This window comes from Sylvia atricapilla, chromosome 14, assembly GCF_009819655.1.
Source record: "Sylvia atricapilla isolate bSylAtr1 chromosome 14, bSylAtr1.pri, whole genome shotgun sequence".
NCBI classification, from domain to species: Eukaryota; Metazoa; Chordata; class Aves; order Passeriformes; family Sylviidae; genus Sylvia; species Sylvia atricapilla.
In genome coordinates, this window is record NC_089153.1 from 13,907,534 (window position 1) to 13,930,372 (window position 22,839).

The 22,839-nt window shown below is 43.3% G+C and overlaps 1 protein-coding gene across 4 annotated transcripts in view; it reads left to right on the plus strand.

Annotated features, from left to right (window-relative positions):
- Positions 1-22,839, plus strand: part of SGCD (sarcoglycan delta) — a 304,496-nt gene that overhangs the window by 252,777 nt on the left and 28,880 nt on the right. For all 4 annotated transcript variants that reach the window (XM_066329229.1, XM_066329233.1, XM_066329230.1 and 1 more), the window contains one exon: positions 13,493-13,565. In XM_066329229.1, coding sequence (XP_066185326.1) covers positions 13,493-13,565 — 73 coding nt within the window. The remainder of the gene's footprint in view (positions 1-13,492; positions 13,566-22,839) is intronic.

A 22,839-nucleotide genomic window follows, 5' to 3' on the forward strand; every position in this document is an offset into this window, starting at 1 on the left:
CAAACTTTTCCTTACCTCTCTCATAAAAACAGCTCAGGAAGGAGCTTGGAATTATATATAGATACAGACAGTATTTTTTACATCTTCTTATTATTACTGTTATTATAATTTCTAGATATTTAATAATGTATTATGTATAATATACATGGGACTTGGTATCCAACCCTTAACATTTTTTGCTGCCTGATGTCCTGCTGTTCTGGATGGTTCCTGTTTGTGGACAGGGTGGGTGTAGCTCTCTGCAGGTCACTGTTGTTACACACTGGACTAGTTCAGTCACCAGCTGTTAAAAGTTAGGTGGATTTCACAGGAAAAATGTTAAACTTCAGAAAATTAAGAGTATTTTTGTTAGCTTAAAACTTAAAAGAGGTCCATACAAAATTCTTGTGGTGTTCCAGAGCTGGGGACATTTGTAACAATCCATGTTCTCCAACAAAGCTCCCTTCACACTGCACCCTTCAGAGGTAGTTCATGCAGTATAGATGAAGTCAGGAAGCAACAGTTTTTAAGTGTTTTCTTGAGGACCTTAAAATAAGATAGATTTATATCATTGGTTAAAAAAAAATATAGAACCTTCTCCTTACAAGTTGCAAGTACTCCTTTTCAGATTACATACTTCAAAAAATTTACTTTTAAGTTCCTCTGTTTTTTCAAGAAACCAGGAATTAATTTTGATAGGCATTTTGAGTTTCTGCCTTGTTTTAGTCTCCAGAATAAACAGCATCAAAAACCTGCTGATCACTGTAGTGCACTTTCATTTTTACCTGCAACTGAGTGTTTCTCGAGGTTGGTTTGACTTTTGCAGATCTATCAGAAAAGAAAAAGTAGAATGATATTACTGGTGATGTTGCATAGCAAGTATTCTAATGACCTTGAGCTGAAATGCTTTTTGAGTTCATACTTGGCTTTGTTTTTCTCCAGCTTTGCTTCCCCAATCTAATTTTATCTCCAAAAGTGTTTGCCGTGGCTGTTTGCCATGCTGGGAAGTGTTATACCATATGTTCGTGTTTCTTGCAGTGTTTTTGTCTGCTCTGAAGGCCAGTCCGAGCTGCAGCACGCAGACAAATTCCTTTGATCATTCTTCTGATGTTTGGGCTCTCAGGTGCTGCTGGAATGTGTCTGCTGACACCCATCCAGGCCGTGTAAATAATTCCTGCTTGTTCTCGTTATTGCTGAACACATACTTGTTGTAGAGGCAAGTGTGTGTCAACAACCTGGCATGAAAGTCATCCCACAGAGGTCAGAGCAGCAGTTCTTGTGGCCAGCTTTGAATATTGCCAGAGACAATAAATCCTTTCTTTGTACGGACTTCCAAGTTTTTTTCTGCAAGTTTGTTCTACAAGCTGAATCCTTGTCCTGAGAAAAGAGGTGCTCTCCTGTTTTGAAATGAGCCCTGCTCTGGGTATCTAGAGGATTTTTCAACATTAGCAAGGGATAAAAAAAGAGGAAGAATACACAGAATTATAGATTAAAAACAAATGCAAGTAGGACATACGATGCATTTGATGGTGCTTCAAAAAACTGCGCAGCATGGACAGTGCAGATTACCATATGAAAGTGCTTTTTATTTGATTTGTATTTTGGGGAGTTATTTCTGATTCATGAGCATTAAAGGACACAGAAAGACAGAACTGGCCACCTCTGCTTTTCATGTATGATGTAATTTAGAGTACTTCAGTGATTTTATTTGATACAGTGAGTCCAGTCAAACCTGTCATCATAGGAGAGATGACAGGAACTGACTGGAACTTCTGTCTGAGGGGAAGGGCAGCCCTCTGAGCCCTCTGGCCTCGGTGAGCTCTGGGAACATGGACACAACCTTTTGCAGACACAAAGAATTCCCTCTGCCTTGCTTAAGTTAGGAACCCAGCACTGTCTGGGTCCAGATAACTCTGAGGGAGTTTGTCTGCAAGAAGTCCTATAAAAACTGAGCCTTACAACGACTCCACTCTTCCCTTTTTCTTCCAAGCTCTTCTGCCAGTGCTCCTGTGCTGATGGGATGGGATGGGATGGGATGGGATGGGATGGGATGGGATGGGATGGGAGCACATTCTCACTCTTAGCATCCCTTCCCTCCCCAAGCTTCACGACCATGGGCACCCCATGATCTTTTAAAAGGTCCCGTGGCAAACCTCAGAGCTGCTCTCCTTCATCAGAACTGCAGCTCTGCGTTTGCAAGGCTTTGGTTTCTGAAGGCAAAACCTGCCCCTTCTGAAGGCAGCACCTGCCCCTTCTCTGCCCACGGTGGAGGTGTGTGGGGTGATGTGCAGCCCTTCCCTGCCAGCCCTGGCTGTGGTCAGCAGAGCTTTGGGCAAACCCCACGGAGCTCACTCCTGCCTGCACACCCTGAGGGCTCCTAAACACAGACCCTTGTAGGGGAGACAAATGAGCTGCTCCTAATTGAATTTGTATTTGCTGCCTCATCCTTACTCCCTCTCTCCCTCCAGAAATGAAACGTGCCCAGACCGTCTGAAAAATGGGCCATAAGAAACACTCTTTAGTTAAAAGAGTATTAAAAAATAACTTTGATATATATTAATTACAATTTCATTTAATAGCTTATTGAACGTTATAGCATTTATAAATAAAAGACAATCATAAAGCATTATTCTGACTGTTAATTAGCTCTATTTATTCTCCAGATTAGTTTTTAAATATGCCCTCTAGATGCCACTTGATACTAATTAACAGAGTTACATTATTATCTCTATAGAAAGGCATTTTTAATTAAATCTAAAGCAATTTAAATTAGCATGAGTTTTTACAGAAATTAAACTCTGGTCAGATGCTTAATTTAGCCTTATAAGACAACATCTGATGACATGCCAGTGTCAGCTCTCCCAAGGGCCTTGCGATCTTTTTTTTTTGGGGGGGGATTATTTTTTGAAGTTTGTTTTCAGGGAAACTTGCCAGTATACTCCAGTGTTTAATATTTATGATGGATTTAACCATTTTTTTTTCTTTTTTGAAGACTAGATGTTGATGGGAATCCACATACATTGCAGTGAGCTGAGATAATACCCCAAAAGCCACACTTCTGCAGCTTACAGGAGTCTGGCAGTCCTTGGGTTTGAGTGTGGAGGGAGGTTTGTGTGGGAGGTGGGATTGCCTGGGCCTTACAAATCTTCCCAGCTTTTTAAGCACTGTTAAAATGACTGTTTCACTTCCCAACAAGGATAGGATTACTCACAGCCCCACAGGGTCCCTTCTCTATAACTCAACAATACAGGGATTGCTCCCACTCCCCACAAAATGTGTCTCTCAGACATTTGGATTACAATGGCAGAAGCTTTTCTTCTAATGGAGCCTAATGATAAAAATTTGGCTAAAGCCTTCTCCTGTGGCAAACCCTAACTAAAATAGCTGTATTTAGAGTGGGGTAGGATGTCTTTCATCTCCCAGAACAAGGACTGCAGGAGCAGTGTGACCCAGCCCAGCACCATGGCTGATTTAAAAGTACTTTTGATCTCACCGACCTTTCTTTCCCTGCCCTCCTGTCAAATAATTAACCAGTAGCTCCATTTCTACCTTGTAGCTTTTTTCCCACTGTAGCCAGCACCCTTTGGGCATGTGGAGCATGTGAATGCTGACCATAGGTTAGACTTTTAGGACTGTTAGTTTGGGAACATTTGTTTGTTCGAGTTTCTCTCCAGCTGCCTGGGAATGCACCTGTGGAAAGAGGAATCAGCTGTTGAAAGGTTATTGCAAAATTTATTAATAAGTTTGGAGTAATTAAATCCAAGGCACATTTCCAGCATTTTATTCATGAGCTGTTTATTAAGGAATTTAGAGGATTTAGTGGAGGAACACCAACAATAAAAGCAGTGTAGTCGAGGAGTGCATGGCTATTTGCAAGAGCATGCAGTGCCAGGACGGAGAGGAATGGCTTTAAACTGAAAGAGATTATATTTAGATTAGATATCACTAAAAATGGAATGCTGTGAGGGTGGTGAGGCACTGGAATGGGTTGCCCAGAAAAGCTGTGGATGCCCCATTCAGGCTGGATGGGGCTCAGAGAGAGCTGGTCTAGTGGAAGATGTCCCTGCCTGTGGCAAAGGAGATGGAACAAAATGATCTTTAGGATCCATTCCAAGCCAAATCCTTTTGTGACTCTGTGACTGTAGAGAGCTCTTTCAAATGGCAGTGCTGGGGCTGTTGTTGGGGACAGAGGCAGGAACCTGCTCTGCATTCATAGAACACAAGGAGCTGTGGCTTGTTGCTCATGGAAGGGTTAAAAAAGCCTTTGCAATAAAATCCTTCACTTTGGACAAGAGGAGAACAGGGTTTAATGTGGATGTCACTGAACTAACACATCTGTGTAAGCTGCCCCCGCTGCCTTAAGCTTCACATCTACAAACATTTTCAGGGTTCCATGGATTAGCTTGGTCTGGGAGGAGCCCTGCAGAGCTGTGGCTGCAGTGCCAGCCTGGTCAGAGGACTCAGCTCACATTGGCTCCATGTTAAATTTTTAGTGGCTTCTTGGCATGTCCTTTCCAGCTTTTGCTTGCTGCCGTTGTTACACCAGAATAACTTTAATGACTGCAAGAGTAGTTATATTTCATTAAATAATCTGCAGAGGTATTTGACTGCTATCAGTCATTTCAGAGGGTGGGGTAAGCTAGAAATTTAAGAGTTTCCAGGAACTGCCACCCATTTTTACATCATGTACCCTTCTTCAGCAGCGATTATTTATGGCTCAGGACGTGCATGGTTGCCCTTTACAGCAGTCATTATGATTTCAAAATGGCATTTTGCTGATGTGTTTGTGGCAGAGGGAGCAACTCTGGTGGCCAAGTGTTGAAATCAGGCCTGACCCAGGGAGGAAACTGAGTTTTCTGGTGTCACCACTGAGTCTGCTGCAGCTTTATGCCTGAGGGTAAATGCCAACTTCAGTCTTTGTAGTGTGGATTTTGGGCACTTCCCTGGGAAACATGGCCTTGCCACAGGTCTGTAAGCAGCCTTGTGAAAGGAGACACGGTGCCGCAACACTCATGTCTTATGAAACTGAGACATTTTCCTACTCTAATCATTTTCCCTTACAAAGGCAGTGGAAGGGAAGGTGCCTTGAACCCCCAGGACAGGGAATTTCTCTGGGATGCCTCCCTGGGATGCTTTGCTGTGCCTCTGGAGACAAACTGCACCATCAGCCTGGGGCCACAGCCCCTTCCCAGTAAACCCAGTTACAAGAGCTCCAACTTGCTTAGACTGCATCTAAGCTCCTTCTGTGCCTTCAGCCAGAGAAAGGGACGAGCCACAGCCAGCTGGGACAGGCATTTGACCTTTTGCTGGAGATGTATGAACTTCTCTGGGAAGCAGCTGCAATTCTCAGTCCTCCCTGCCCACAGGTAATTAGGCAGCAGCACTGATGAAGTCCTGGAGCAATAGCCAAGCTGTAGTCCTTGTTCCTGCAGGAAAGGGATGGGGAATAAAAGGAGAGGAGCAGGGAAATTTGCTGACAAATGGAGATCCCAGGGTTTAGCACTGACACTGGCAGGGCTGGGAACAGCCTCCCCTGGCTTTAGCTCTCAGTTGTGGCAGCACAGATTTGCTTGAGCTCGTTGCAGAGCTGTGATTATTGGAAAAAATTATGTTTAGCAAAATTAAGGACTAGTGGAGGGCAAAAACATATGTTTACTATCAGTGGTTGAATCCACAAGAATATATATATTTTTTTTTTCTCAGCTATGAATTGCCCTGTTGCTGTATCCCTGTAGAAGCAGGGGTCACAAAGTGACTTAAGCTGTAATCAGCAGTGACAGAGAATTAAAAACTGTATAGGAAAGAAATCTGATTGAGTTGAATTGGATGGATTTAAGGTTTGATTTTTGCAGGTTTTTTTTTCCCAGAAGTTGAGATGCAATTTTTGGATGTTTTCTTTCAGATAAAGTATTTCTCCCATTCTGCAAGGGAAGAAATTAAAATTACTAATTCTTGAATAAATAATTCTGATAGCTGCCCTGCTTTAAGGGCAGTAGGTGTGATGCTGTTTTCCGTTCTTTTTAATGGCAAATCCAACTAACACTGCTCTCCTTTTTCAAAATCCACTCACCCAGATTGCAAACTTGTCTTTTTATTGGCAAGAACAATCTGCATTGGGAGAGAGAGAGACTGAGGAGTTTTCTTTGTGTTTGCTTTTACTTAAAGTACATTCCAGGCTGAAAGGATAGCATTTATGTAAAGTGTATAGGCTTCGGGTCCAGGCTGAAATGTGTGTTCAGATTGTGTTCCCTTAATCCTGTTTAAGGAAAGAGAGGAATCATCCACCATCAGATTAATATTGATTAAATGTCACAAGGATTATGAAAGAAACATACTGCACACTTACCAAACACTGAAATCAAGTTTAAAAGTGTGGCAGATTTATATTTTATTTCCTGAGTGTCCTCCCCAGCTGATCTGTTTGAAGCTCACATAATATTCTCCATGATAAATTTCTACTGTGTATTCCCACTTCAGGTGCTCCCCTGAGTTCCTTTGCAACTTTGCACAAGAATGCCGAGAAGAGCTTCAAAGGAATTCAGTGATGACATTGCTATTGTTGAGCTGCAGGAAAAGTGTTGAAGGACCCCAAAACTAGTCAAGAAGGAAATATCTAGAGGTCAGCATGAGTTGTAGCAACCTTTCTTCCTGTGTCTGTTCTCAGTTTGGGTGTGAGCCCGTCTGTTCTGTTATTCCCTCTCTATTCCTCAGACAAATGAACCGTGGCAGGGAGGCTGTTGAGGATGGTGTGACTACAGGCACACACACCACTAATGACCCACTTGCTCGTCTCTGAGCTTGCAGCTCATCTCATTGTTTGCAGGTTTTCCGACTTAAAACCCAGGCCCCGTTGATTTCTTGGGACTCTGAGTCAGAGGATTGTTTTTTGCTCCACCCGGAGTCACAAGGAGCTCCTGTCTGGCCCAACCCAGCCACAGCCCAGTGCCTAAGGCTTGGCTCACTCCCTGTGTGTATACAGTGCCAAGGTCAAGAGCTAAAAATAATCTGTAATAAAAGCAATGGAATCAATTTTTTAAAAAATTATATTACATTTTTATTATAAACACTTTGTTGATGCTGCACATGATCTCATTATTGTCCTTATGAGTCAAGATTTTTTGATGGCCCTTAAGAAGAACAACTCCCCAACACTTAGACAAAAAGGAAGACAGACAGACCTTTGCAATGAGCTATTTTTATAGGATCCTGGAAAAGAAACGTGAATGAAGCTTTATGGCTTTTGTTCAATGCACTGGCTTAACCCACCCAGGCTATTATTGGACCCTGAAATAGAGCTCTTATTGATTTCAGATTTAATGGGATTCAAGGGGAGCAACAGCAATTACTATGCTCACCCATTTAAAAACATAAATTAAGGATGAATAAGGCTTTTAAAGCTTGGAATTAAAAGAAGCAGTCACAAATAATTTTTACCTACACTGTATTGAATTTACTTCCTGGGCATCTGTTTGCACAGACTTTCTGAGACTGTCACATATTATCCTGATGAGACCTGCAGAGGAGAGAACCTCCTCAGATGGGTGTTTTCATGAACAAATTGCTGAATGTGTCCTGATCAATAATAGTGGGAATAAAAGCATTTTATGGAGACCAATAGGACACTGTACATTGCCTCTTGACTTCAGCTAGAAAAAAATCACTGCAAATCCTTCCCCCCTCATTTGCACAGTCCTGCAAAAGACAGAGCACTGAAGAGAAGATACACCAAGGCCAGATTTATCACCAGGTTCATCACAGGCCCCTGAGACCCCACTTTCTTTTGAAAGCAGTGATATACAGCACTAAAGGTGTGCTGCAGGTCTGTAATTATCACTAAAAAAATACAGAGTGGGAAAGAAACATGTTGTCTGAAAAGAAAAAGCGAGGTGGGGGATATCTGACCAGGTGCATATGCACCTGAGAGGAAACCTGATGTCTCCCTGTGTTCTGCTCACCCCCAAGAGCTGCTCAGCTGATTGCCACCTACCCTTGAGAGCAGGACCATCAGTTGTTGCTCTAAAAATACCTCTCACTGCATTGCATCTGAGCTCCTCTCCTCTGTCCTCCAGCAGAGAGCAGGGGAAGCCCAGAGCAGGTTTTGTGCAGAGGGAGTGGGATGTGCTCAGTGTCCTTGTCACAGTGGCTGGGCCCCAGCTCTGGCCAGAGGGAGCAGGGACTGCCCTTGCCTTGGCACCAGGGAAGGTGCCAGGACAGTGTCAGGCAGCTCAGGAGCTCCTGCAGCACACAGGGAAAGCAGGAGGCAGCTGGGAAAGCTGAACACAGATGCCCGGGTTCCTCTGCTTGGAGCTGTTGCTGGTTAAGATGAACCTTCCAGCTGAGATTTGCTGCTTTTTTGTGGGGCATTTGTGCTCTTCATTTCCAAACCCTAAAACGGGACTAGAAATGTTCTCTTGCCATGAGAATCTTGATTTTTGCTCTTGAATGAAGTGAACACATACAGGCGTCTTTGACACTTTATGCACTACAAGAGGGGAAAAAGCCAAAACACTCTGTGAGTGAACTTTTATGGTGATTCAGAATATTTTGGGTAGATCCTGTCCTATGCTTTAGAAGTTCCTGACTGATTGTGTGGAATTAAGTTATTGGGCAGAGAACCAGCTAATGGAAACACATTGATGAAATCATTTTTGAGGGACATTAAATGGGACTTAAAATAAAGCTGAAATGGCTTTATGGATTTTTCAGTCAAACTGTTTATGAACATTTATCGGTGGTAAATTACACAGTGTCAGAAGAGGGGACCAGTATAGTAGAAGCCTCTCTGATATAATACTGTGAGAAAGAATAATTTATTGCCTAGGGATGTACAGTACAGTGTGTTTAAATACAAATGTTATTACTGTTTTCTTCTCTCTTTAGCTGATTGCACGTAACTTACCCTTAGCAGCAGCAGAGAGTCTCATATGATTAAAAAAAATCAGTACTTTGCAATGAAAAAGAAATTTTCTGTCTGCATTTTTCATGGCACATAGAAAATGTTTTAATAACAGATAATTCAGGGAGCAAAAACTGTGTTGTACAATAACAGATGTAGGTTACATTGGCTTTATACTCAGTAAAAGAGGAAGAGGGATAGAGCTTTGATTGAAAAGGGAGATTGCAGCAGCTGATTCTTGAACTGTTGGAGCTGTTTGTTAATACCATTTACCAAACCCCATCACTTCTCAGGTACAGGACAGTGAAAATAAGACTAGAGGAATGCAAGACTGAAATATTCAGGTCCTGAAAATATTGGCCCTTGGTTCTGAGACACCAGCTCTTCCAGTCAGGAACTTGTCAGATCTATCATATTGTCTGTCCCATCTAACTGAAAAGCTGCTCCCATTGCAGCTCCTCTTTTGGCTAGAAAACCTGGAAAACCCTTACTTTCCTTCCCAAATATACTCAGGACCAGTTTTCCTGCCGCTCATATAAGCACTGGCTCTCAGAGAAAGGTTGGCTTAGAGCCAGTGGTTCTTTTCCCTTCGTGTTATTTACCCTCCTAATGTATTTATGCACAGCATGAGTATCCTTCCTTAGCACATCAGGCTGCTCAGCTGCAAAGCCAAGTCCTTCCAGGCTTCTTTTGTAGGACAGACTTTGTTTGTGCAGTCATGACAGTTTTTCCTCTCTGTTCTCTCTCCTCACTGGGGATGAGCAGGGGGGGCACACAATAGTTGGAGGATTCACTGATGATTCTTAAAATAATGTGATTTCCTTTTTTGTGTGTGTGTTCTTGTTAGACTTTCTTCTTGCCTTTCAGTTTAATGTCATGTTTGCCTTCCCTTTGACTCTGTCATACTGCCATGAATCATGAGTAGCATTCAGCTTTTATCCAGGGATATTATATCTTGGAAGTCTCCAACATGTAGAAGGAAATTTTTACTACTTTCTAAGCCCATGACCTTGGATTTCATATTTTCAATAATTTTTTTTACTCCACAACATCCCAGTTTTCTTCAGCAGAGCCAGAATAGCTCAATTCAGTGACAACAGCACATTTCCCTCAAACTTTCCTTCCTTTTTTTGCCAAAGCCTTGAGTCACAGTTGGATTCCATGATCCTCAGAGTCTTTTCCAACATAAGTGATTCTGTGATTCTAAAACCACTAAATGAGGTCGCTTCCTCCAGCCTTCACTTTCAGCATCATCCAACACTGATGCTGTCAAAGCCTGGCTGGGGACTCCACAGGGGCCAAAAACCAAACTTCGACACAAATTTCCAGTGGAACTGAGTTAGTCCAAGGCAGTTTTTCCCCTCGGGAGCTGCTGATCCCCCAGGCAGAGATTGAGACTCTGCAGCCTGGAATAGAGGGGGCTGGAGGGAGGGGGCTTGTGTGAGGTCCAGAAAATTCCCAATAGCACAGAAAGAAGAGGACGGTTCTTTACTGAAACCATCAGGCAGCAGGGTGAAACCAAAGGGAGAACTTCCCCAGGGTGTTTAATTCATCCACCAGCCCCCTGCTACAGGAAGGGAGGCACTTGGGATGAGGATTGGGTGAGGTGAGCAAAGTTTATCAGTGTCTCTGACAAAACTTTCTCTGCCAACTCAAGGGGCCCCTCAGCTGCTGACAGCCAGAGCCAAGGGAGGGATGTCTCAGTGCTGGTGCCTCAGCATCCCCTCGTGGCTGATGTCCTGCTCAGTGACAGGGACAGGTGGCCCTTTGGGAGATTCTGTGTTATTAAAGAAGAATATTAAGGAATTATAGACAGTCAAGGCAGAAAGCCTTATCGAGGCAGATAGCATTCGCTTCTAATTCAGATTACTGGAGAGAAACAGAAGGGTTTAGAAATCTCATTCCTGTTCCCAGTTCTTGAGGGTCTTTTTAATGGATCTGGTAAGAAGGGAGATGGGAAAAGAGGGTTTGAGAACTGTGTAGGGAAGGGAAAACAAGAAAATGGAGGAAAAAAATATCCAGTTCCTTTATTTTGTACCTTCTTCAGATGACTGCATTGGGGTTTTCATTGACCTCGTTTCTAAAGTTGCTTCCTGCATTTAAACTAAATAATGAAAGCCTGGAAAACCCCAGGTTTAGAAATAAGTTAAAGTTTCTCCTTATTCTGCAAGTACTTCTGGTTACAGGCAGGTAGTTATTTTGAGCTTTGCGTGACTTGAATATCCGATTTAAGGTGCCTAAAAAAACAATTAAAATGCCCAGCATAAAGTCACCATTTGAGCCATGTGGGTGGAAAGGGTACAAGAATCTCTATGTGCATCCCTCCAGCTGCACCTCCCCGTCTTCCTTCCCTCAAAAATCACTGTTCTGTGATGCAGATAAGTGCAGGCTGGATGTTTTGCTACATTTCATTGCAAAGTCAAGAGCCAGGGCAATCGTGTTGGATAAAGCAGAGATTTAAATCATTTGGAAACTCTTGAGAGAGGACAGATCTGATAGTAACAACCTTCATGGTTGGCAAGTTACAGCTGCTTATGACAACTTGTAACAATGAAAGCTTATAGTAAAGTTAAAAGGTAAATATCTGTATTGTGCCCTAGGATCAGTTTCAATCTCCAAGTATAAAGGTTCCAACTTTAGGCTGCTTTTATCATCTTTGAGTTTACTTTGGTTTTTCTCTGGGTTAAAAAGAGTTTAGGAGTTTTTTTATATTACATTAGAGTGCTTGTTGTTATTCTGATTTTTTTTTTTTAACACAGTGGGACAGCTCAGTTTCAGGGCAAAGAAAGTGTAGTTGTACTGCAGCCATAGGTGTTTCTCACTTATGGCAGCAGTTCCAGCAGGATGTTGTCTTGACATGTTTTGGACCAGCTCAGAACATCTGTTATTCTGTAATGATGACTTTCAAACTGCACTCAGGGAACAGTTAAAATAGCTTGTGTTAGGAGTTCTTTCAAATTGTACATGCAAAAATTTTCATCAGGATCTGTAGTTTGCACCAATAACTTCTTCAGACTAAAACCTAAATAAATAAAAAAATGCCACCAGCTCTGTCTGCATGCTGACACTGAAATTGCTGTGATGACTGCAGGAAATGAGTGACTAATTGTTCACAGTGCATGTGGAGGCAAGACCACAGGTTTAAATTTAAGAATATAGGTCACACTTCCTCGTTGGCTTGGCAGCTACATATTGGAGAACAGGAACATTAATTTATAGTGCACTCTGTGTGTGAGTGCAGTTAGTGCCACTCTCAGCTGTGTTTTAATTGGAAGTTTCAGTGGGAGCAGGAACGTGATGTTCTGCAGCACAGTGTCAGTGACAGCACCTGGGGACTCCTGGGCTGCAACAGAGTATTGTAAAAGTAGAACAGGTTCAGAAAAAAAAAAAAAAAAACAACAACCAAAAAAAAACAAAAACAAAAACAAAAACAAAACAAAACAAAAAAAAAAAAAAAAAAAAAAAAAAAACACAAAAACAACAACAACAAAAAAAAAAACCACAACAACACCTGAGAAGTCCAGAGGATTTGCTTCACAGTGATTGATTCAGAAAGCCCAGAACTTCTCAGAGAATCAGAACAGACTGTGGGGGTTAGGTCACCATTGGTGTCTAACTAAAGTCTCCTCATGCAAGGCTGGTTGGCACACGAGGGCTCGAGAAGATTCAGTGTCTGAAAGATGAAGTGAGACCAGTTCAGATTAGATGCACATTTTAAATGAGAACAGTTAGAGGAAAGGGTTGCCAGAGGGTGGCAGGGCTTTGGCTTACAGCAGTGATAGGAGGAGAGCACATCTTTCTAAGGAGAGAGCAGGGCTTGATCACAAAATACAGACCCAGTTCAGGGGTGGCTGGGTGAAGTGGCCCAGCTGGGCTGTACAGGTGGCCATGAAGAGGATTGCAGTGGTCTGGAACTTAGAGAAGCTGTTTCTAGTACCCAGCAGCTCACAGCTCTAAAGCCAGTCAGCAAATGGGGCAGTGCAGCTTCCTCATCATCTCTGAGAGAATGGGGAATGAGCAGAAGTTAAATAATTCCTGGGTCACACATTGGACTGGTGGCCAGGGTGGGACTGGAGCAGAGTCTGCTTGTGCTGCTCTGCACGAGGGTGCACCTCCCTCCTTTCCCCGGGCAGGAGCACAGCCTGACTGGGATCTGTGTGTTGGCAGAGATCAAGTCAAAATTTGCTTTTCTCCCTTGAGTATCTCTGAGAACCCAGCAAAAGCACTAATGTCATGACATACATCCAGGTTCTTTAATGAGGCATGTAGCTGGATTAGGTGCCTGGTTAGCAAAGGGTGTCTTTTCCAAGCTCCTTGCATCAGTTGGGTCAGCAGACTCTCCCCAGGTCAGGGCCCAAGCACCTGCTTTTCCAGCCAGAAGTGAAGATTAAGGGCAAATCCCACAGGTAATCAAGGCAACCCGTTGCAGATGAACAAGGTCTGGCTTTTTTGGGGACAGAAGGAATGTGCAAGAAAGACAATGGGGTCAGACAACAGGGTCAGACAATGGGGTCAGGCAACGGGTTAAATTGCACTTAGGTATGATTTGACAATCACTCCCCTGATAACAGCTTATAATGTTTACAATTTGTCTTCTGTTTTGTTTTGTGATTTCAGGAGCAGAAGGCACAGTGTTCCCTAAATCTATAGAAACTCCCAATGTCAGGGCAGACCCCTTCAAGGAACTAAGGTAAACTTTGGAATGTGATTTAATGGTAACTCAGTGGAGCCTTGTTGGAGTTGTGCTTACTGCTGGGCATCATTTCTGCTTTTGCATAAGAGCTTGGGGATTCACTTTGGAGGGCATCACAAGAGAGGATGCCATGGAAGGGAAGGGACCTGCCATATTTACATGTGATGTGACCAAACCAAAGGCAATCACACGTCATGAGAGCAGCATTTATGGTCTGTAATGTGCTCTGCATACCCTGGGCTCAGCATTTGGAGAAAAAAAAAAAAGATAGAATAATCTTTTCCTGCTCGTCCAGGGAGGAACTGAAGGCTGTGCAGGGAGTAGCAGCAGGCAAAAGGATAATGCTCTCCAGTATTATCTGTCTTGCAGAATTGCAAACCCTCCCTGACCTGCCCAGGGCATTGCTGTGCAGATGTGTAACTGCTGACACTTGCAGAGATGCCATTTGCTGACAGCATTGTGCCAGGGGGAATAAACAGCACAGCTCCTGGGAGCCTGCTCTGCCCTCGGGATAAGGCCGGGCGTTACATTCATTTTATTTTTAAAAATAATTTTTTTTTAAAAAAGTGTGGCACTGCAGGTTGACTTGGATGACTAGTCTCTGCAAAGATACTAAAGATACTGATCATATGGCCTAATCAATTATTGACTGAATCTCCTGATCTCTTTGGACCAAGAGTGCTGTAAGGGTTTGCCTCAATACTCAAATTATCCCTGCTTAGAAAAAGAGAGAGAAAAATATAAATATTTAAAAAATAATAAAAGAAGCTAAAAATCAGAAGGACATTTTGGCCTTAAATCTTGGGTTGCCAACTCTCCTTTGCTGGAAAGTGCTGGGGATGGAGCAATCTTGAGCCAGCTGAAGTTGAGCACAAGCACTGCAGATTTCCTGCAGATTCAGGGGCTGAGAGGGAGCACCTCTCATGGATTCCCTGCCCTGACACCAGGGGTAGTTATGGCCCAGCTGGGTCACCAGGGAGGATGAAGAATATCCCATCTGCCTTCCCTTGGGTCTGTCTCTACCTTTCAGTTTCCCCCAGGAAACCCTCTGGTTGTTGCAGTTTCCCACTCTGGGGATCATCTGTCAGACAGCACGAGCAGTGGAGGCGTGATTGGGTTTGTTATGAAAGTTTGTTCTCTTCCTCCAGGCTGTGACTTTAACCCTCTGCCTCGTGGCTTTCCCACTTTGGGTCTGCTTCCTTTAAGAAAAGAGGAAATGTGGTCTTTCCTCACTGTAAGATGCAGCTGTGAGGGCAGGGAGTGATGGGGCAAGGCTCTCCATTTCCCTGGAAAAGCCAAGCAAAGGCACCAGCAAATGGATTTCTAGGTGACCTCCAGGTGACAAAGGCCTTCTGGCACAGCCTGTATTTACTGACGATTTCATTAAAAAAAAAAGACAAGATCATGGTTAAAATGTCCGGCAGCATCTCCAAAATTTACAAAACCAGATCTTGAGTAGTACAAAAGAGATGCAAGATTTAGGTCCAAGTTTGTGATTATTTAAAGACTTTTCTAAAATAGGAGCGGGGGGGGGGGGGGGCAGAAATCCAAATAAGTGTAAGATGTCATATTAGAGGGGGAAAATGTGAATTAAAAGGGCCTTAACCTGATTGACTATGCTTCTGTTCCAGAGCAAATTCAGCTAAATGAAATTGAAATGAATTAATGGCAGCATCCATGCAGGGGATTGATTCAGTATATTTGATCTGCTTTAAATTCATGTTGTTATTTCACTTGTTTTGTGTGGAGAGCTGTTAGGCAACTGATTTCCTTTCCAATTAGTGGACTGGGTGAAAAAAAAGTCCTGTAAAATCTGTTGGGGTTTTCATTGTGGTAGGTTTGTTTTTTGGTTTTTTTTGGTGTCTTTTTTTTAAGAGAAGTTATTGAATAGAATTTACCTGGGGGAAAAAAGTCCCACGAGGTCCTGAAATATTTTTTTGTGCTTCTGACAAGGTTATCTTGGCAAAAAATAAATGTTTTTACAGCATCCTGAGAAGAAAAGAGCCAGTTGTGGCAGTGTGTAGGGAAAGCAAGGTTTTCCAAGAACAAATGCTCTACTGCTCCCCAAAACAAGGCCCATCCATCTCTCTCTGCATGTTGGATCACTGGCTGCTCTTTAGGTAAAACGGTGCCTTTTGGGGGCAGTACAGAGTTAACAGTGAAAATAATCTTCCTCTGAGGGGAGATTTTTTTGGTTCCTTCCTATTTTGATAGCAGAGTGTGTGCACAAGGTGTCCTTTTTGCCAATTTACAAAGATGCTGCAGTGAAATGGGGCAGGATGAGATGGGCCCCGAGCTGTCACACATCGCTGGGAAAGCAGCAGTGAAATCACACACTCAGTACCTGGCTTGCCTCTAAAAGACCTTTTTCTGCAATAAATAGTGCTTTCTTTCCTGCTTAGGCTGAAGTTCTCAGGTGGAAAGTGCACATTCAGCTGCTGCAGGTGCCCCCAGGCACCAGCAGCCTCCCATCTTTACCCTGAACCAAAGCTGATGGTCTGTTGGTGATTTCTCCCTTTGCTCTTGTCAGTGCCCACTCCTGTCCTCTTGCTGGGTTTCAAAATGAGGTGGCAGCCACTGTTGCTGTCACAAGGAGAGGAGACCAGCTGCTCCTGTCACACCTGGGAGCCAGGACACCTGGATGTCCTCCTGCCCTTCCTCCTCTCCTGGATAGACAGCCTGATTCCCTGGCAGGATGTGCCACTCATTTCTGCTCCTGCTTTTTCTCCCCAAGGCCTTCAGCCCCATCTGAGTGTCACCATGCTCCTGGTGACAGGACACTTGATCTCAGCAGACCTTCTGTCCATTTGGCTGGATGGTCTTCATAATTCTGCTCTATTGGTAAATCAGCTGCTTTTTAAGGTGCTCATCATCCTGGTGATCCGCTTTGCTCAGTGTCCTTTTTGAAACACTTTTGGGATGGTTTAGGAGAGAATCCCAGTGGGAATATGTGCACAGCCTTTTCCTTTTCCATGCTAAGCCCATCTCAAGGCTCCAGGAATCGGTTTTGTGCTTGTTTGAGCCAGCTCTGGACTTTACTGATGTGTCCTAAACCACTCCTGCCCAGTATCCACTGTGGTAGGAATGCCAGAGCTCATTAATGTCTTGTATAATGCAGGGTATAATTAACAGGGCATGTTTCCCACTTGGGCTCTAGAATATTCCTTATTAGTGACCTAAAAACTAGAGATGGTTGACAAATTATTTGATTTACTTCTGTGAACTTTTTCATGTTTTTACTTATTTAAAGTAATTGTAGACTCCTGAACGTATTTGTTGTTGTTTGTTGGGTTCTAAACTGGTCAAAAGCTGCAAAAAAGGAAAACAAACAAATCCAAATTATTTTCAAATACTTGGGATGTTTAGGATTGCCATCTGGTATTGTCCCAAAAATAGTTTAAGGGGAGGGCTTGGGAGATTTGTTTGGACATTGAAATATTTGTACTCATCTGCATTGAAGCTTTTTAAAGCAGGCTGGTGCCTTTGACATATGGTAATGTGATTGCTTATGTATAAAAGTTGAATTCAATATGACCTTTTCTCACTGGATTATTTGAGTAGCACCCAAGTAACTTGTCAAGAGCCTGCCTTGAGAACCTCTCCTTGACATTGGCAGGATTCACCTGCCTTTTTCTGTTTACCTTCCTCCGAAAAACAAATACATGCCAGAGATGCTAACAGAAATTGTCCATCAAACACCAGATCAGCACTCTTCAGAGGTGAGGGAGGAAGGCTGCACTAGACAGTGAATAAGGAAAAAAAAAAGAAATAGTTGGAGAGGAGAGGAATAAAAGGTGGGTGATGAAAGATAAGAAAAAGTATTGGGAGGATGCTGTTAAAGTGCCAGGTGCTGGAAGCTGGGGACAGGGTGAGGATGGAGCAGAGCTGCCTTAAGTACCAACGTCCAGGTCGTGCTGCAGCTTGGAAACCTGCTGTAGGGTATTTCTGTTCCCAGAATTAAATAAAAAGAAGTCAGACAGCATGAAATTCACTCCATGAGGGGCAAGCACACACCTGGAATTCATCCACAGGTACTGTAGGTTGAAAATGCAGTAAATTGCTCATCCAAGGCCAGGAAGCCAAGGGATGACTGGTCTTTTTTTTTTTTTTATAATGCACAAATATAGTTAAGGGAGAATTAATCCCTTGGGCTTAAAGGGGTAATTTTTTGGCTGAAGTTAATTATGAAGCACTGAAGGCACGAAATGGCAGATGAAATGTGCTTGCTGCTTGATTTTATTAGTGCAATTCTACCTTACCACATAGAGTACTGAACTATCCAAATAGTCCAAGTGAGACCTATTGTAACAAAAACAACTAAAATACAGCGCTGAGCTAACGTAACAACACTCATTTTGAAAAACTGGAATTCTTACTGAGTTAAGGTTTCTCTCAGCTGTGTTTCACAAGGCACCATAGATAAGTGGGAACACAGATAATATTTCTGTCTAAAACCAATTACATTAATAATGATTAAGAGGAGAAAAAATTAGAGGAAATGCAAAAAAATGAATGGTATAAAAGAGGAAGTAATTGGTGAGAAATGAAAGTCGTTTATAAAGAATAATAGATGATACTGAAACACTGTTTGGTTCTCAGTGAACACTTGTGGATTCCTGTGAGGTGACAGCAAGGGGGAGATGATCACTGTACCCTTGTACAGTGCTGGTGTTATTTTCTGATTGTTTTACCAGCAGGGATGCAATTTATTTCTCTGTTATACCAGTGCAATCCCAATAATTTTGGCAGTCCCACCAGCTTAAAAGACAACAGATTTTCCTTGGGATGAGCTTCACCTTCCACACTGTAACAAATATAACTATTTTCAGATACTTTCAGACAGGTTGAATATATATGAGCATCTCCACTGATGCCAACACAATTCATACACAACTAAAAGGAGACACCAGGTTCCTGCTTTCTAAAGCTAATTTCAGTCACCTTTGGTGAGTTGCTTTCGAGTGATAGAGGTCCTTGTCACCTCATTTTCTAATTGAGGACACCACATCTGTCTAACAGTTTTCTCATGGCAGCTGAGGCTTCCTGAAACTCTTGCTGTTGGAGAAACTTTCCCAGAGCAGAATTTACACCGATTTTGCAGCCACTTTGCTTTAGTGTTTTGTCCTGTTGGCATCCCTTCAAATCTGCTGCCTGCTTGTCTCTTATAAAATAAAAGGCACAGCCCTCCCAAACCAAAGGAAGCCTTTCCACAGCTTCTCGTGTGCATTAAGGTGTATTTGTACCACTGGATGTAAGGGTTGGAGTTAAGGAAGCAGTTGATTGCTGGGGCTTTCCATCTTTTAAAGTATGCTCATGCAAAAAGAAGGAAAGGGGTTGTTGTTCCTTTTCCTTACCCCAGCAAAGCTTCTCTTAATGGCCTTTCTCTCCTTCACACCCAGCAGCAGGAAGGGTGGATTTAGCTCTTGGTGTTCTTTCCTTCCCTGTTTTCAGTGGGTGAAGCCTCAGCCTGGACGGGCTGAAAATGGGAAATGCAGAGATGTTGGTGGGGCTGTGCTGCTTTATCCCAGATAAATCATGGCTCTGTCCTGTTCCCTTATCCCAGCTGGATAAACCATGGCTCTGCCCCATTCCCAGTGCTGCTGGTGGCATCTGCCCACAGGCAGATCCTCCTCACAGAGGACTAATGGATGGTGAAGGCAGGAAAGGCAGGAAGGTGTTTTGGACTCAGTGAGTTGCTCAGTAACGGAAAAAAAAAAAATCAGGAAAAAAGGCAAATCAGCTGGAATTGGTGTTGAAGCAGCCTGCAGTGTGTGCTGGGCTCTTCCCAGAGCTGCCCCTGTCCCCTCTGTGCTGCTGGCAGGTGTGGCTGCAGGAGCCAGCACATTCCATCAGAGCTACGTGACCCTTCAAGTGAGAGCAGGAGTGGGAATAGGGAAGGGAAGGGCAGATTTCTGAAGGAAATTGCTGCCAAACAGCATTGCCTGTGGGGTAAAGAGCAGTGGAAATATCCCTCTTGTTTGCTGGTTGATGCACCAAAAGATGTGGGAAGATACTCAAGATTCATCATCTTCTGCAGATAATTAAGCAGCACAATTGCAGCTTGGAGCAATGGCTCCAGAGAGAGACCAGTTTAACTTTTCCTGGGCCTTGAGCAAACCCCAGCAGCTGAGTTCATTATTCTCCCTCTGCATTTATTCTGTGGGGGTTTCCTAACGCAAACAAAGTCTTTTCCTGGGAGATATTAATCATCAGTGCTGGCTGTTATCTCAGATTGAATTCCTCTGCTCTGCACAAGATCTGTATCCTGCCTGGCTGCGTTGTGCCCAGGTTTGTCATTAGCTTTCAACAGCAGAATGTCACTTGCTCCATAATCAGAGCATCCATCTGACCTTCGAGTGCTGCTCACAGAGGTGTGTGAGCCAGAAATCCTCTGGGACTTGAGAGAAACCCCATCCATGTGACCAAGCTGCACATGTAGCCATTTGAATAACAAAAAAGTGAGCTTGTTTGGCTTTTTTTTAACTCTCTGTGCAGCCACACGTCTAACCTTGAGTAGAAAATAGATGCTAATAAATGCGAGGTCTTAAAAATGTGAATTATAGCCATTTCACACTCCACGGCAGACTCACACTGGTGAAATGGCTTAATACTTAATTACAATGCTTGTCCTTCTCTCAAGTGCAGATGACATTCCTCAGATAGATTTTGCAATGACTTCTGTGGAAATAAGTTGTGAAACTAATTAGTTATTCATATAATACAGAATATTGACTCCACACTGATTAAAAGGATGTGGTGACACATCCAATGTGATGTATCTGTCGGGTAGGTTAGTCTGAGGGGCTGTTTTTGGAAGGTCTTACAGAAAATGGTGAAATTACCATTTGGCCTCTGGAATGCAGTTGTTTGTAGAAAATGTTGCCTTTCATTTACATTTTGATCATGGTTTAGGAGGACTGCTGTGCTCTGGAGTGACGCTGTGCCCTGGCAGCTGGACCTGGGCCTCAGGCTCTAAGGAGCATTTTTGGGGTGCCAACTATAAAAAAAGTCTGCAGGTTATTGACTACCTGCAGCCATAAGTGCTCTAAAAGCAATCCTTAGACAACTACCCAGAGGGATGGGCAAAGAAACTGTTGGGTTTTTTTCAGTGCAAGCTGGGCAGTGTTTTCCTTGCAGCAGAGCCAGGCTGGAGCTGCTGTTCCGTGGGGCAGTCAGGACATGCTGCAGCAGGAATCAGTTGGTGCTGCTGCTCAGGGATACAGCATTTGTCATGCTCTGTGAAAGGCCCAGAAACCATTCTTTTATCATAACATTTGTACTTCAGATAGAGCTATTTGTACCAAGGATATTGAGCATGAAATACAGAAGTAAATAGAAAGTTGGCAAGGAAAGCACCTTACCCACCTATCACTGTGATCCCAATCCTTTGCAAATACTGTGATATTTGGGATGTAATCATATTCAAAATGACTGAATAGCTCAGAAGAGAAGGAGATTTTCCTTTGAACACTGTTCTTATCTTAAAGAAATGAGAGGAATGTAATCCACTGAGCACCATGTTTGCTTTTGGGTAGAAAAATACATGGTTTTCTTTAATATTTCTCTCTATCCCTACATACGCCTCTCCAGCTGTGCATCACGTATTTTTAAAACCCCAAGTGAAGGGCAAAGCAGGCAAAATAAAAAAAAACCTTTGCCTTATTCAGCAGTCAGTACCTTCTTTTAAGAAGAGATATCTCCCTGCTAAGGCTTCACCTGGGAGCCTGGGAGCTGTCTGGCAGGCAGAGCTCCCTGTTCCCACTGTGCTGAGCCCAGCACAGGAACCACAGCTGGGATTTCACCTGCTGAACTGCAGCAGTCCACAACCAGCTTCCTGAAAATGAGGCGTTTAACACGGGCTTCTCATTAACCTGGTACAAAATAGAGAAGGACGGTTCAGGCACTTCACTGCCCATGTATGGAGGAGCTCCTCTGGGTTTTGTTTTGTACTGCCCTTTGCTGGTGCCAGAGGGTTTGGCTGGGCCACAGCAATAATGTTTATTAGTTTGAGTGAGGTACTTGGAGCTGCTGAAGTCCCCTGTGAATAAAAACGACGTTTTTACAAATACACTAATTGTACTTTAGGCTGTAGTCAGGAATCAATAGCTGCTGCATAACCTTGTTAAAGAGAGGAGAAATATGTGTCCACAACTGCAGTGGGATCCTTCCTTTTGAAAGCAGTATTTTTGTATATACTTATTAAGAGAAATCACAAATATTCACCGTGCCTACAGGATCTTTATTCTGAATTTTGTTTCATGTGCAATAGTGTTGCTTTCTTTAGGCCAAATAGGTGTAGCTACGTCCTTTCATCATGAATTGATTCTATCTTTTTCATGTGCAGTGACTGCTGCTGCTCTGCTTCTCTTGTGTATTCTGCAATATGGATTTATTTCCTGGGTTATTGGGGCACCTCTGTCTGTTTTGAATTGTAATAATTTCTGGCCAAATAGCATTGCTGAGTTCACACTGAAGGAATGTCACTCCCAGCTCTGGAGAGGTGTTTGGAACCAGCATGTGCCTCATGAGAATCCCTTCCTAAAAATGACCAGCAGCCAAACCTGGTCATTCTTTGTTGACCCCTGCACAGTCCAGAATTGCTCCCCTGGCCTCTACTTCAACTAGAATGATAAGAATGCATTATCAGTGTAATGTAAGAATACATTATCAGTGTGTGAGCATCAGCCGTGGGCTGTCCTGCCCTTCCTGGGCTCAGCAGTGCTGCCTGGAGGAGGTTGGTGACCCATCTTACACCTTGTGCCCGCTCGTGTCCCGTGAAGAGAGGAAATGGAAATGCAGAAGCTCCTTTGTGCTGGGTCCTCTTTCTCATCTCCTGTTTAGGAAAGCTGAGAGCCCACGGATTTCACAGCCTCGTTTCCAGGTTCTGCTGGCAGCTCTGAAACTGGCAGTGCCTGCTCTGCTTCCTGGCTGAATTGGTGTTGGAGTGACTCAGTGTAAAAAAGGAGCATTTTTGGGGCCAGAGCTGTGAAAGCACCATGTTAAAGGTGGAGCATTGGTTCGAAAAGCAAAGTGGCAGCCACCATTTCATCTGTCCCAGAGCTGTAAATACAGACCCCAATACACACACACAGCCCTGCTGGCAGGGAAAATAATGCCTTGTTTCACTTCAGCTGCACAAGAATATTCTTGGATAGAAGAAGCCTTAGAAAAAAAGCTTAAAAGCTTTTCTTTCACATGATGCCATGTGGCTTCAGGGCCATGTGGGAGATGAGGAAGCAGAAATAGGATTGCACCCCAGTAATAGTCAAAA